This window comes from Artemia sp. Qi Xiang Cuo, chromosome 7 (assembly GCF_049724085.1).
Source record: "Artemia sp. Qi Xiang Cuo chromosome 7, ASM4972408v1, whole genome shotgun sequence".
Classification (NCBI taxonomy): Eukaryota; Metazoa; Arthropoda; class Branchiopoda; order Anostraca; family Artemiidae; genus Artemia; species Artemia sp. Qi Xiang Cuo.
In genome coordinates this window covers 70,139,125-70,151,819 of record NC_142800.1, presented here as the reverse complement: position 1 = coordinate 70,151,819, position 12,695 = coordinate 70,139,125, and the positions used below count along the sequence as shown (strand labels likewise).

Genomic DNA, 12,695 nt, shown 5'->3' with positions numbered 1-12,695 from the left:
TTACATTTGAAATTCCCAGGAAACGATTTCCCGCATAAAATTTATTCATGTTATCTCTCAGACCTAAAGACCAGAGAAGCCATATTTAAAAATAGAATATAAATTTATCTCTCAGACCTAAAGACCTGAGAAGCCATATTTAAAAATGAAATCCCCTCATGATAGAATTCCCCGCCAATTATGCAAATCCATTTCTCAGAAATCATGTCCCCTCTAGTGGATCAATACCATTGTACCGTTAGAATTCAGTGCGCATGCGCATTTCACAACATTGCCAGTTAAGAAATGTACTTTTAAAGTACCAAATAGTACCTTTCTTATCTGGCAATAGGGCATACTTCTGCCACGAGTAATACCTGACTCCCTACTGTTGTCTACTTTAAAATACCTTTAGGGAAACCTATGTATAATAAAAGGTGCTGAAGGGTGACAACCCCCCTACCTTATATACAGAATAAGTTCCTTGTGTCTTAAGCTCCAATGTGACTTGTTACTTTCGATTGCAAAATGAGCCTTTTAAAAGATTTTGATTTAATCAGTTCAAAAAATAATCGATAGTTCTAAATCATTTTTCTGCAAAAACCCCGCAACACATTTACTTACAAAAACATTAAATAAATTACACCTCATGTTTTTTTCATTTCCTCCATCATCTTCGCTTTGAGCTCCCTTCTTAGGATTTTACCACTGGGTGATCTTGGAATAAAATCAGTAAAAACCACTCCTCCGCGAAGCTTCTTGAATGGAGCCACGTTCTCTATAAGAGAGAATCAATTTGAGACGATTCTTAATACGAGAAATAAGGAGGAAAAAGACACTTGTAAAAAGATTCCAGAAGAACAAATTGGAAAACAAGAGCCTCGTTAACTACAAATTCTTAGCAGGTTGAAATGCTATCTCAACAACAGGTAAGAAATAAGTTGCAGTATTACATATCAGGGGGAAAGGGCCCTGCATCTAGACTTAAAATCAGGGGGCGTTGTTAAAAAGTGCAAAGGGGCCTGTATAACCATCCATCAATTTCTTACTCCTTTCATATACTTAATCATTTATGTTCGTTTTAAGTTTTGATGTTGTTCCTTACCTTTAGTTGAAAAAAAAACTTTTTTTTAATTTCTGATCGTTTTTAAATAGTATCGGGAAATCCGGCTCTCTCTCCATAAAAGAGTCCAGGGTATCTAATAAGGACATATTGTAGAGCTTTTCGACAGTAATGCTTTCAAAGGACTTTATTAAACATCTTTAAGTTTAAGAACTGTCGTCTGGCTAAATAATTTACTTCCTATAGCTATTAACTGCTAGTTTATGTGTCATATGTGGCAAAAAGAGTTTGAAAATTCAACGTAAGAGGTTAGATCCTGTTTAAATAATGGGAAGCTAGATTGATAAAGGTGGTGGGAGTGTTTTGGATCACATGCTAATTTGAATCTTTTGCAACAATTGACCTAAATACCGCTTTTGAAAATATCTGATAGTGATTTTTTTTTAGAACTTAATCTGTTGGAGATTTTGATACCTTTCTGTTTGCGTAGATCAATATTTAAAAGATCTAAAGCCGAACTGGGCAGCCATGACAGAAAAAATATAAATACCACAAACGAGTCTATGGCCAGTAAATGAAAACGAAGAAAAAAAACGAATATTTGGCCCGTATAAAAGAAGGTTTCTTTAGCGTAGACAAAAGAAAATAAACTAAAACTAAAAAATGTACATAAAACTAAAATAGACTAAACTAAAAATATAATATACAATTGCGTAGAATTTTCAATTTGAAGATACCTTCGTGAAACCACCTCACAGAAGTAACTGGCTTGAACATTCTAAAATAAAAAATGAACAAGGAATAAGTTATTGCGTCATAATTTTATGCAAAGCTTTTGATGTTGCTGTTCGCTTAGGTTTATTACTTGAACTAACCCCTGGGACATTTTGCAAATTTTTTTTTTTATTTTTAAATATGGGTTTCTTTTTTCAAAACAGTATCATAAACAGGATCAATATTTATATTCCCAGTATCTCTATGAATTGATAAACCTACAAAAATATGTTTTTTAATCCTAATGCTTCAAGAGCCCATTGTGTGAAACCTTTATCATTGGAAATGGCTATTGCCTCTTCGAACTACACAAAATGGTCCGATTTAAAAAATGTATGTTCTGCTAAGGCTGAAGTGAAACTGTCTGGAGGTTTTGTAAATTTTAGAGCATTATCTATTGAATTTCGGTGCTCAATAAATCGTTCTATAAACTGCTGGTGTGTTCGACCGATGTAAAATTTCCCGCAAGAGCAAGGGATGCTTTAAACTCCACTTGACAAAATATTCCGTGTCATATCTTTTCCAGAATTTAGAAAGTTACTCAGTGGTCTGATTGATTTAAAACAAGTTGAAATATTATGTTTGAGTAAAGTTCGTTTGATTTTCTCCCCGAGAATTGGTATGTAAGGTAATGAAATGTATCTATTGGAAATTGTGGGGTCCAAAAGTTGAGAACCTTCGTTTTTATTACCTTTTTCCTGCTGCCTTTTCTGTATTATTTCACTTAGAAATTTTAAAGGACATCCGTTACAAAATAAAATATCTCTCAAAAACAATAGTTTGCTATCAATATACTCCGGGGAACAAATTTTAAAAACTCTATCAACTAATGATATGACAGTTCCCTTTTTTACTGAAATTGGGTGCGATGGTCATTATGAGTTGGTTTTCTATAAATTGAAAAAAGTAAACCATTATCACTCTTTATTAATAAAATATCTAAAACGGGTAGCCTATTTTGTTTTTCTAACTCTAGAGTATCTTGTTTTTTTTTAATTTAATTTGTGATCGTTTTTAAATAGTATTGGGAAATCCGGCTCTCTTTCCATAGAAGAGTACAGGGTATCTAATAAGGACATATTGTAGAGCTTTTCGATAGTAATGCATTCAAAGGACTTTATTAAACTCTAAAAAATAGAATAGGCGACTTTCCTACTTACAGTTTACGGATAATACATCCATATTAAAATATGCTAAGTCTTGCCGAGACTAGTAAGCCTTAAAAATTAAAATATGTAGCTCTATTGTATACAATCTACAATCAAATGTGCTCGGCCCTGCCGAGACCACTACTCAATTAGTTTTTTTTTTCAAGCTTAAAATTAATTCTTTTTTGCACCTGCAGTTACTCTACACATATCACTCAAGTTTTAATAGCAGAACAAGTGGTTTTGTTCTGATTTATTCATAAATCAAAATTATTGATCGAAGAAAGTTAGCTTTGATCAAATCGACTCACAAAATAATCAGCTCAAAATTTCAATATTAATATTTCAGGGAATTCGTTTCCTTCTTTCAAATATCCTGCCCATTAAACCTATTAATGTATAAAGACGAGTTTAAACTATAAGATTTGCTTTGCAGTTTCTAACATCTTACTAAAAGTACATATTCCTTCAATTTGTTTGAGTCATCTTAGTGGAGTAGTATGTATATTGACAGGCTGAAGACAATAAAAATAATATAAATTATATGGGCGAGAAAGGAACTGAAGTCTGTTATTATTGTTTTAAGTCGGTGAAGATTTGGTTAAAAGTTAAAAAATTACTGTTAGATGTCGCAAACAATAAATATCCATAGTTGTAAATGGCTCACCAGAATGCCTCGGGGGCCAGTCACTACAATTGCAGACACCAATTTAGAAAGTACTTAGGGATTTCGACCCTTTGGGCTACAAAAAGTTTAAAGTAGTCTGTAATGCTATTTCATTTTCCTTAAAAATTATAGTGGAAAACAATCCAAAAAAAGTATATTTAATATAGACTATAGTCTTATGGAGACATTATAATTCAAGTTACCATGCAAATACTATCAAACAGTTCCTGGTAACAAACTGTAAGAAAGGAGCGACCAGGCTCAATAGTGACCGAAACTCTAAAAAACGGAATTTTGATACCAATAGATACATCAAAAGAATCAAGTTTTCATGCTGATTTCAAATATATAAGTTTCATTAAGTTTACGAGCCTGAGAAAATTTGCCTTATTGTCAAAAAAAGGCGCAAACACCCCCTAAAACTCAGAGAATCTTAATGAAAATAACATAAGGAGACCAGCTCACCTTCACCATGGCCCAGGTTCGTCATTTAAAAATTACTCGAACACATAGCGTTCAAAACCCAGGAAACTTTGCCAATGGAAGAGCCATCTACTAGCGATACTTTATTAGTGCAGATAATTTGCCTTCAGTTGTAAGTAATTTTTTTAATAATTGGTATATTTTTTTCCGGCAGAATGCTATATTTTATGTCTTAGAAAAAAAGCTATTCAAGAGCTATTTTAAAAGATTTGGTAATTGTCTGTTACCTAATATATCTCTCAGTTTATGCTACCTAGTGTTGAGCGATATTCAATATCGATATTGATATATCGATATATCAGAGCAAATATCGATATCGAATATCGAAACGAAAATATCGATATCGAAAACGATATTGGAACATATTCACTATTTTCGGCCTTTTCTGCTACTGGTAAACGTCATGCAGAAAAGATCCAACATAGAAAATTGTTTGGGAAATGGGCGAGAAGAAGAACAATGATGTATTTAATCCAATGACTCATACATGCAGATACACAGCATACTTACCTGTATCCATAAGTTGGTATAGCCTGTTCTCAAACTCAAAATACGTTTAGTCAGGAGGACTTCCAAATGTTGCTGAGAACCTCCAAAAGGCCTTGGCTGTATTAATGCCTTCTAAGCTGATAGGCCTTGCTCATATAAAAGAGAATTGGCTTTCTATGCTGAATCCAAATATATAGGATTCATTCAGTTTAGTGTTCCCATCAAAAGATACGAGCCTGAGAAAATTTGCGTGATTTTGGGAAAGGGGAGAAACCCCCCAAAAAGTCAAAGAATCTTAAAGAAAAGCGTACCATCAGATTCAGCATATCATGGAACCCTACTTGTTACGATTTTAACCTCCCGTCAGCGTAAATGTAGAACTTTATATTTTTTGTCAGAATAAAAATCACGGATGCATGTTTATTTATTCCTCTTTCTTTCGCCAGCGTGATCGCATCAATTCAAAGGCCCAAGAATGTTGGGAAAGTGCTCGTTCGAAAGAAAATAACAGTTCTAGTTCCCTTTTAAAGTGACCCGAGATATTGGAGAGCCAATAGCCCCCCTCCCACGCCCTTTTTCCCTGAAAACACCCGATCCCAATTTTGAGATATTCATTTTGTTCACCATAGTTGAAAGATCGAAAAAATGTTCCTCCGGAGATAACCTGACTCCCCGCACCCTGAGGAAAGGGCTTTAAGTTATGAATGTGCCTATTGTTTACTTATCGTATTTTTTATTGGTACGTAAACAGGCCGTTTTCTGGGCGGGTGGCTGTTAGGGGGGGGGATTTTCCACAGTTAGAATTTCCCATGGGCAGGGAAGTTTCCGGGGCTGAACTAACAAGGGGGAATTTTACACCGGAGAATTTGTCATAACTCCTATACGAAATTCGTCATAATGTTTCTCTGCCGATTCAATTTTTCATCTAGAGATGTTCCGAGGAAATTGCCATGATCCCCCCATGGTACAAGGGGGAAGGGCTATAAGTTATGAATTTTGTCTGTTGTTTACATATAGTTTCTGTTATTTGAAAGTAAACAGACGTTTTTAGGGAGGGAAATTTTGCGCAAGGGGATTTTCCAGGGGGAGAATTTTCCATGGGCAGGGAAGTTTCCGAAGATGAACTTATAAGGAGAAATTTTACACGGGAGAATTTGCCAGAACTCTTATATCAAATTTATTTTACTTTCTCTTTGCCGATTCAATTTAACATCTCGAGATGTTCCGGGGATATCATCCGGGGTAAATTTTCAGAGGTTAAAATTGCCTGGGAGATTTTTTTGTGGGAGGGAGGGAGTTCCAAAGGGGGAAATTTTCCATGGGAAAGTTTTCAGTGGGAGCAATTCTTCGTGGCGGAATTATTCGCAGGAGATATTCTCCACGTGGAAATTCTTCGCGGGAGAAATTCTTCATCAGAGGATTTTCCGTGGAAGAAACTTTCCATTCGGAGGATGGGATTTCAATGAAAAATTTCCTATTGAATGAGTTTTCCGGCATGATTTGAAAAAGATCAAAAATTAAATGAAAGACATGTCTTTTTTTTCAAATGAAAATAGGCGTAAGAGAAATTTCTAGGCAAAATTGTCCACAAGAAAATATCTGGGGGGAATTTTCTGCAGGGACAGATTTGTAGTGATGATTTCCTGGTATTAAATGAAAACAACCAAAAATTAAATAATTTTTTTTTTTCAACGGAAACTAGGGAGACATATTGAAACTTGAAATAAAAAGAAATCCTACCGTATGCGAGGGGAGTTACCCCCTCCTTTAAAGAGTTCCAATTATTTAAAAACAACTCCTGAAATACAAGGGCTATTTAATTAGAATAAGAAGATTGTTTTTAAAATACTAGAAAAAACGTATATGAAGGGCATCCCTCTCATATACGAAATAATTTATGTTCGTTTTAAGTTTTAATGCTGAACCTTACTTTCAGTTTAAAAAACCTGTTTTCTTTTTTTTTTTTATTTAATCACTGAAAGGTAGAACAAATGCTCAGGGAAAAAAATTTGACATGTTGCTGAGTTTGAATAGCCAAAAGTAGTCAATAGGTTATCTTTCTTTACCCTGAGCCCGAGTAATTTCAAGTCTAGATTTCTATGATATTCATTCTTGTAATCAAAGTTTGTTTTTATTGCTTGATTTTCTATTATTCAAAGTTTAAAAAATTGTGCAAAATACACTTTTATTATAATTGTTGGTACTTTTCTATCAGCCAGTACACATTCGAGAATTTGGATCTACAGGTACGGGGTAGAAACAACCGCTTTGCTTGGGAAATAGATAGGATATAATAATAATAATATAATAATATATATTGAATCTATAATATGCGTACCATTCAGAATCAGGGATAGCAGATGCGGATAAAGACTCATCGCTTTTAGAGGACAGAAAACGCGAAAGGAGAGAAGGATTAATTTTGGCCCGTGTAGATTCGATATAAATCATCTTTTTTCATATGTAAAAAAAATTATCATACAAAATCATCAATCATATACATAATTTGGGCTGTATATTTGCACACTAGGGGGATGGTGGGGTGGGGGTTAAGTATCGCGGGGCTGCATGCACTAAGTAACCTAACCTAAATAAACCAAAATACAAACTAAACATTTATTAAAACATAGCTACAATGTAGTTTTCCACTGAATCGAAGCTAATTGTCTCCGTATACAAACAGCAATAAACCGGTTGTTGTATGATTTTATAAATTCCGATTCTCGAGTGTGTAGTGGTTAACAGATAAGTACCCAATTTTTTTTTAACTTTGCAAAACCAAGAGTTAATCTGAATAAAAACTGATCAGAAATATCAAATTCGATATATCGATTATCGAATATGGAAAGTAAAAATATCGATACTTCGATGTATCGTTTGATCAAATTATCGCCCAACACTAATGCTACCACTCTCCTCAAAAGCATTTGGCACCATCTATCAAGAATTACAGATTAGATCAAAACTTCATGTAGATGACCCTCTGCCCACGTTCACCACAAATTTCCTGCTCAGGTTCGCCAGGCTAGGGTATGGCGAACCATGGCTGACGAACCAGGGCTGGTGAGCTTTCATTTTGTTTTCATTGTAGTATTTTGTTATGTGTTGTTGTACTATTCTGTATTTTACTAGTTCTGTATTTTTCAGAAATATTGTGTATTTTACTAGTAAAATTCTGTATTTTACTAGCCCATCTAAATGAAGATTTTTTACTGGCAATAATAACAGAATAAAAACAAATGGATTGAGTCAATTTGCATGCCCAGAAGTTATAACATTGATTCAAAATTTAAGAGCTTGTTATGTTGATTTGACTTTGACAAAAAATATTGAGACGAAACGTAATACCTTGAGGTTACTACGTAAAAAGACCTCTTGAAATTTTATTTGATCTTTCAAGTTCAGAACACATTATATTTCTGATAAAAACAAACTGGGCAATCCAACTAACATATTCTAAAAGTTTGAAGTAGTCAATGTTGTTTCATTGCCAAAATAAGTAGGTTATACATCATGACAAAAGACAAGGCAGAAAACTTTTAAAAATTTAAGACTGAACATGTAGGCTAAACTTCTTCTGCAAAAGCCTTCAATAATACATCAAGCATATTGGTGCACTATTCTCTATTTTATTAATAGTATATTTTATTTTGTTGTCAGACGTCATGCGAACGCCAAAGCCAGCTACAGAAAGGAAAAAAGGTACGACTGAACCAGAACTGCTTCGTGAAGCTGTGCTAGAAGTCATTGAGAAGCAAGTTCCAAAGGCAACAGCTTCGATAAAATACCAGATTCCTCGTGCAAACTCACGAGATTATGTGAAAAGAATCAGCAAGAACGGCCTGGAGGTTAGAAGTTTGCCTCTCTCTTTTTTTTTCACCATGATACGCCACTCGTAGAATTTTTACCGACGAACAAGAACGGGCTCTTGTCAAATACTTGCAAATAATATGCCATATACATTATGGACTATCACCACTCGAGCTACGTCAACTTTGTTACAAATACGCCACGTCGAAGCAGCTTAAAATTCCAGATTCATGGACTTGTGGTGAGAAAAATCAAGCTGCGGGAGAGGATTGGTATCGGGGATTTATGCAGCGACACCCCGAGCTTACAATCCGACAGGCAGAAGCTACCCGTCTGGGAAGGGCTACTGCCTTAAACCGCTTTACAGTTCAGAAGTTCTTTAACAATCTTCGGACTCTATACGATCGTCACTGCTTTAGCCCAGAAAATATTTGGAATATCGATGAGACAGGATTATCGACTGTTCACAAGCCAGACACTGTCATTGCTGAAAAGGGCCAGAGGCAAGTCGGAAAGGTAACGTCTGGCGAAAGAGGGCAGAATGTCACGCTTTGTATCTGTGTTAGCGCTATTGGAAATAGAGTTCCTCCAATGATGATTTTTCCCAGAAAAACGTGCCCTGATATCCTACTAAAGGGAGCTCCACCAGGGACCATTGGGTTTGGAAATGAAAAAGCTTCTGGATGGATGACGACCGAGCTCTTTGTCATTTGGCTGAACCACTTTATTAGTAATGTAAAACCAACAAAATCAGAACTTGTTCTTCTTATTTTGGACAATCATATTACCAGATATTCTAGGGATCTGCTTGAGCTGGCTAAGGAGAATGGTGTTAATCTTTTAACTGTGCCCCCACATACGACTCATAAACTGCAGCCTCTGGATTGCTCTGTTATGTTTCCGATTAAGGCATACTACAATCAAGAAGCCGCAGTTTTAATGAGCAGAAACAAATGCAAAACCATAGCCATTGCTAATGTTGCAGAAATTCTTGGCTCATCTTACTTCAAGGCTGTTACTCAAGAAAGCATAATCAGCGGGTTCCGCTGCACAGGAATTCATCCATTCAACCCAGAAATTTTTCAAGACCACGAATACCTAAGTTCATCCGTTTCCGATACACCAGAAGTACCGCCACTAGCCCCTTTCAGCTCAGAAGGTAACTCTGCGCGATATTCAGAAGCACCATGTGCAAGTGAACCACCCCTGAGAGACTCGAGTCCAAAACAGCTGCCTGTTACAATGTCTGGTTCTGTTAACGATAGCTATTCAGAAATTGTAGATCTTTTCCCATTGCTGAAAGGACCCCCCAGGAAGCAGAAAAGAAGAACTGCAAATAGAAAGAAAACAGAAATCCTAACAGATACTCCAGTAAAGGAAAGAATTTAGCAAGAGGTGGAAAAGAAAAACAAGAAACAAAAAGTGGTAGAAATAAAGAAACTAAGCAAAGCATTTGCGAAGCAATATAAATTTCCAAAAAGGAAGCTGTATTGCAAAACAGTTGAGTAGGAAAGCAGCTCTGGAGAATTTGTAGTTGATTCTGATTGTTGCAGTGACGAGAGTCTGAATGTTGGCGATGTCGAGGCTGAAACTGAAATATCTGCAGAGACTACAGTCGGTGATTTCATTCTCACTGGAATCGATGGGAAAAGAAGTGGGAAAACATACTATGTTGAGTCGGTGCTAGAAATCAACGATGATGATCTTGATTTCAAATTTCTCAAAAAGGTTGAACAAAACAAGTTTGTTTATACAGATGAACAGGCTTTTGTAGAGAGACAATCAGTGGAAATTAAACTTGATCAACCCGTCTCATGCGGAGGGACTAAAAGGCAATCAGAAAAGCTGACATTCGGTGTCGATCTTTCCACATACAATATAAAATGATCAGACAAATTTAATATGAGTTACCTGTATTAAATTTTCTTATACCAATAGCTGATGAGTATTAAATATATTCTTAAATGAGAATGGCTCTTCTGATCTTTTTAAAAGTGGTTTTCATTGCTTGGCGAACCAGAACCGGGGGATGGCGAAGTTGTACCGAGGTCGTACAGGTTCGCCATATCTGACCAAGGTCATTGTTCTTTGAATTATGGCTATAACTGATAGGCTAAAAAATATCAACATTTCGCTTAACATACTAAATGTTTAGGTACACTTTGCTGGGAAATAGTTGACTGTAGGTTGACTGGCATAGCAGAAAAAAATTATTTTCTAAAAAAGTGATGAACGTGGGCGGGTCTCCCCAATTAGATTCAGCCAATCAGAGAACACTGCTATAGAGGTTTCAAACTCATATCTGCAAAAATGTGGAATTTTTTTTTTTTGCCAGAAGAAAGATCATAAATGCGTTTTTTTTTATTTTTGTTTTTTTTTTTTTTTTTTTTTTTTTTTTTTTTAGTTATTTTCCCCTAGGGGGATCGTATTGACTCAGTGGTCCTAGATCATCGGGAGAGGGCTCATTCAAACGGAAATTAAAAGGTCTAGTGCCCTTTTTTACTGACCAGAAAAATTGGAGGGCAACTAAGCCCCATCCAACGCTCATTTTTTTCCCAGAGTCACCCGATCAAAATTTTGAGATAGCCATTTTATTCAGCATAGTCGAAGAATCTAATAACTATGTCTTTGAGGACGACTTAATCCCCCACATTCCTTGGGGGAAGGGCTGAAAGTTATGAACTTTGCTCTTCGTTTATACATAGCATTGGTTATTGGAAAGTATACAGATGTTTTCAGGGGTATTTTCTCTGGGGAGGGGTCGGGGAAAGGGGTTATACGGGAGGATCTTTCCATGGAGGAATTTTTTTCTGGGAGAAGGGAATTTTCGACGAAGGGGGGCACCAGATTTTCCACCATTTTTGAAAAACGATCAGGACTTAAATTACAAAAACAGGTTTTTTCAACTGAAATTAAGGAGCAACATTAAAACTGCTCCGAACATAAATTATTACCTATATGAGTAGGTTCGCCCCCCCTCGTCAATACCTCGCTCTTTACGCTAAAGTTTTTTTTTAAGTACTTTCAAAAGAGCTATTTATTCAAATTAAACTGCCTTTGTGATTCAGCGGTCATTCTAAAGGAATTGGAACAAAATTCGAACTTTAGTGTGAAGAGCGAGGTACTGACGAGGGGGGTGAACGCATTCATATACGTAATAATTTTTGTCCGTTTTAAGTTTTAATGTTGCTCCTTACTTTTAGTTGAAAAAATATTTTTTTTATTTAATTTCTTAAGAATTGACATAGAACTAAATTGTAAAAGATTTGACTTAATAAAATGATTCGTACTTAGACAAAGAAAAGAAGACAAGAAGAACATTAGATTCTCCAGAAAGACTAAGAATTGTTAGATTTCATTTTCTTTTATTAGACTTCATTTCTTATGTAATAGGCTTTTACCATCCCACCCTTGTAACTGGGTAAAAGTGTTTTTAATGCAATAACTATTCTAGTCTTTTTGTAAATTAGTTCACAAGGTAATTATATCAAAGACCGCAAATAATTTGTTAGACTACACTGCTTTTCCATTTACAACTTAATGAGAAATGAAAATGGGTATCATTTAAATAAAACAGTTGAACAAAACAAAAAATACAACAAAACATAAATAATAATAATCCAAATATTTCAACTCCTCTTTTGGGAGCATTTATCAACGAAAAAACAGTTAAATCATCTAAAACAAAAAACAAAACCAACACACACGATAAAATAAACTTTATATATAAACTTTATATGCCCCCAGAGCATAACTTACAACCCTTGCACTAAGGGCTTTGAGGGGGTTATCATCCTAAGAGACCTAATTTCAAAAACTTTTAACTACGTTGAACAAAATGGATATCTCAAAATTTGGATTAGATGTGTTTGGGAAAATGGTGGGCGTGAAGGGGGTGTTAATCGCTCTCCAATCCCTTTCAAATATTAAAAAAGGCGTTAGCCCTTTCAACTTCCAATTGAATGAGCCCTTTTGAAGTTTCTACGCTTTCAATAAAAACCTTATATGCCCTCAGGGCATAACTTACAACCCTTGCCCTGAGGGATGGGGGTGGGTTATCTTCCTTAAAAACTTAATTTCCAAAACTTTCAACTACGTTGAACTATATGGCTATCTAAAATGTCAATTGGATGTGTTTTGAGAAAAGATGGGTGGGAGAGGGGGGGGGGGTTAGTTGCCCCCAAGGGCACTATCCCTTTGAATTTCAAATCGACTGAGCCCTTTTTCAAGTTTCTACGACAGAGATTTCAATAAAACACCTTATGTGCCCCCAGGGCATAAC

The 12,695-nt window shown here is 35.5% G+C and overlaps 2 protein-coding genes across 3 annotated transcripts in view; one reads left to right on the top strand and one right to left on the bottom strand.

Annotated features, from left to right (window-relative positions):
- Positions 1-388: 388 nt before the first annotated feature.
- The window catches only part of LOC148950645 (uncharacterized), a 122,099-nt gene continuing 109,792 nt past the window's right edge, over positions 389-12,695 (bottom strand). The window contains exon 11 of one of the 2 annotated variants that reach the window (XM_089091683.1): positions 389-757. In XM_089091683.1, the coding sequence (XP_088947809.1) occupies positions 627-757 (131 nt within the window). In that variant the 3' untranslated portion in view covers positions 389-626. The remainder of the gene's footprint in view (positions 758-12,695) is intronic. The other variant, XM_089091682.1, reaches the window with a different exon arrangement.
- Positions 8,699-9,802, top strand: LOC148950646 (uncharacterized). Its single transcript, XM_089091352.1, has one exon. The coding sequence runs from the start codon at positions 8,699-8,701 to the stop codon at positions 9,800-9,802; it is 1,104 nt and encodes a 367-aa protein (XP_088947478.1).

Excerpts from the sequence above, each read along its gene's own strand:
- LOC148950646 (XM_089091352.1), top strand. The coding sequence starts at position 8,699 with ATGCAGCGACACCCCGAGCTTACAATCCGACAGGCAGAAGCTACCCGT.